Genomic DNA, 2,354 nt, shown 5'->3' with positions numbered 1-2,354 from the left:
AAAATATTATATTTTTCTCATCTTTTTTAAAGATGTTAAGCCTTGTCACACGCTATGCGTGTCCGTCGTTTAGGTTAGTAACTAATATGCTGTATGCCCTATGTAGAAATAAGTTAGCATTATCAAAGTTATTTGTTTTGCAGTATTGCAGTAATTATACATATGTTGTCAGTAAACCTGTTTCATTGTAATGTTTTGACAAATCACAATATTTGTCCCCACTAAATAAATCCACTGTAAACCACGGCTTCACGGGGTAAGGTTTCACAAAATAAAACCGAGCAAATAAAGTGTAATGACATGAATAAAAACAGTATTCGTCCACCAAACAATGTAGTCCCTTTAGAAATAGTTGTCGTTCCAAACAAGGTGGTTGCCGAGCAACACACAGAAGTAAACAAATGTGTATGTTTGTAGTGTAATTTACAGCTGCTTCGAACGCAGCTCAACCAATCAGAATCAAGGACCGGAACTATCCGTAGTATTTTTTGTTGTTCTTATAACCTAATAACAACGTTGTCTTAGCGTTTTATTTTTTGTAACTATAAATTAGCTAACGTTTCCAGAACACAGAGACTATTTTGATAGACAACATTGTATAAAATGTTATCATTACTTTTTTCTTCTTCTTTCATTTCTAACGTCCTCTGACATTATTTTCATGGTTCATAAATATAAGTCAGGATTATGTCAAAGATCATTTATAGCACTTGAAAGGCAAGTATTGTATCATAATAATAATGAATTAAGGTATAATCGATTTTCTAACCACTTAAATGATTTGTACCTTTAAACAACAGTGCACCATAAAATTAATGGCAAGATTTTGCAGCAGTGTTGCCAGTCTTATGCATTTTAATATTAATAGCATAAGCACGTATATAATGTCATTAAACAAACTAGGGAGACTGTATACTTGGCTAAATTGAGTCGCTAGAGCGCTTACTACAGTGTGATGTGTAAAACTTTATTGAACATTAATGCAGTGAATACACAGACAAATAAAACCACTCGCAACTTCCACTCACTCTAATAAATGAACTATGAGGAAAATGTAAATCACAGTCTGTAATGAAGTCCAAAAAAAACCTGTTAAACCAGAGACCGCAGTCGCATTTTAAATGACTTATAAACCTCTGAATTTTTTTAAACCAAGGATGAAGCAAATACAGTAATTGATAAAACCTTATCTTTTTTATATTACGTAAATAATGTCATTTTCTTGCTTACAATCGTTATTGAAAAAAACTAAAATAAAAATTCTGGCAATGGCTTTAACATGCAAGCTTTGTTCATCACCAGAGTCGTCTCAGCATGTGAGAACTAAAACCCATTTATAAATGTAAATTAAATTACTAATTATATAAATATTTCATGGTATACATACCACAGTATTTTGTAAGTAAATAAACTTGAGAGGTAAAATGAAACAAAGGGACAAAATAAATTTGCGTATATGTTTCATTGTAGCATGCACAATTCAAGGTTTCAAGGAAAAGAGGGTAAAAAAACATCTTTGCAATCTTCAACTCAAATCTTCTTGATTTTCTCCCCAACGACAAGCGGGTTTTCTTTCCTTATTTTCTCGGCTGCATCAGCCTTGTAATCGAAGCTACAGTTGTGAACATCTGAGTATCGGTGGATGCTGCAAAACAAGTGTCCGCACCGGCAGTCGAAGCCTGCCATATAGAAACAAAAACTAAATTAGCTCAATATGCTCAAGATTCAAATGTATTAACATCACATACTTCCCCAAAGACAAACTGTAGTTTTAACAGCTGGCATAATGTTTTTCTATCAACAGGTTGAAGTGCCATTTGAAATTGTCTTCGAATTAGCATTTTTATTAGACTCTAGGGTAGACTTGTGCCGGTATTCGGTAATGCGATATATCACGGTAATGAATATGCACGATATTGTTATCGTGGGCACTTCTTTAAATACCGTGAATAATTATATATTACAAATTATTCCGAATTTTGAATGCATTTTAAGAATACTTTTCCCATAAACTGGTTAAAATGCACAACACCGCTGTATGCTGCGTGAAAGAGGCGTGCGTGTAACGATTCACTCGTTTTCTCGATGCATCGATTACAAACCCTGACGATGCAATGCATCGATCTTGAAACATGGATTTTTGAATCGTGAATCGCCGATTTCGGACCGTAATCAATTTAAAACGCTAAGAATCGAATGAATTGTGATTTCTATAGCAATTCAATGCTTTCAAAATATATGCACATTAAATTACTACAAGCACGAATTAATGGAGACCTTGAACGGTGTTCGTGCTCTCGCATCTCTCCTTCACGCGCTGCACTATTTACCGCCTGTGACTGTCACAGGATTGC

General features: G+C 34.2%; 1 protein-coding gene across 1 annotated transcript in view; it reads right to left on the bottom strand.

Moving 5' to 3' along the window:
• Positions 1–1,430: 1,430 nt before the first annotated feature.
• The window catches only part of LOC107742337 (AN1-type zinc finger protein 6-like), a 25,744-nt gene continuing 24,820 nt past the window's right edge, over positions 1,431–2,354 (bottom strand). Inside the window, exon 7 of the mRNA XM_016555257.1 lies at positions 1,431–1,679. Coding sequence (XP_016410743.1) covers positions 1,531–1,679 — 149 coding nt within the window. The 3' untranslated portion in view covers positions 1,431–1,530. The remainder of the gene's footprint in view (positions 1,680–2,354) is intronic.

This window comes from Sinocyclocheilus rhinocerous, unplaced genomic scaffold, assembly GCF_001515625.1.
Source record: "Sinocyclocheilus rhinocerous isolate Xijiao unplaced genomic scaffold, SAMN03320098_v1.1 scaffold75, whole genome shotgun sequence".
In the NCBI taxonomy this organism is placed as follows: Eukaryota; Metazoa; Chordata; class Actinopteri; order Cypriniformes; family Cyprinidae; genus Sinocyclocheilus; species Sinocyclocheilus rhinocerous.
This window is presented reverse-complemented; position numbering and strand designations above follow the sequence as displayed.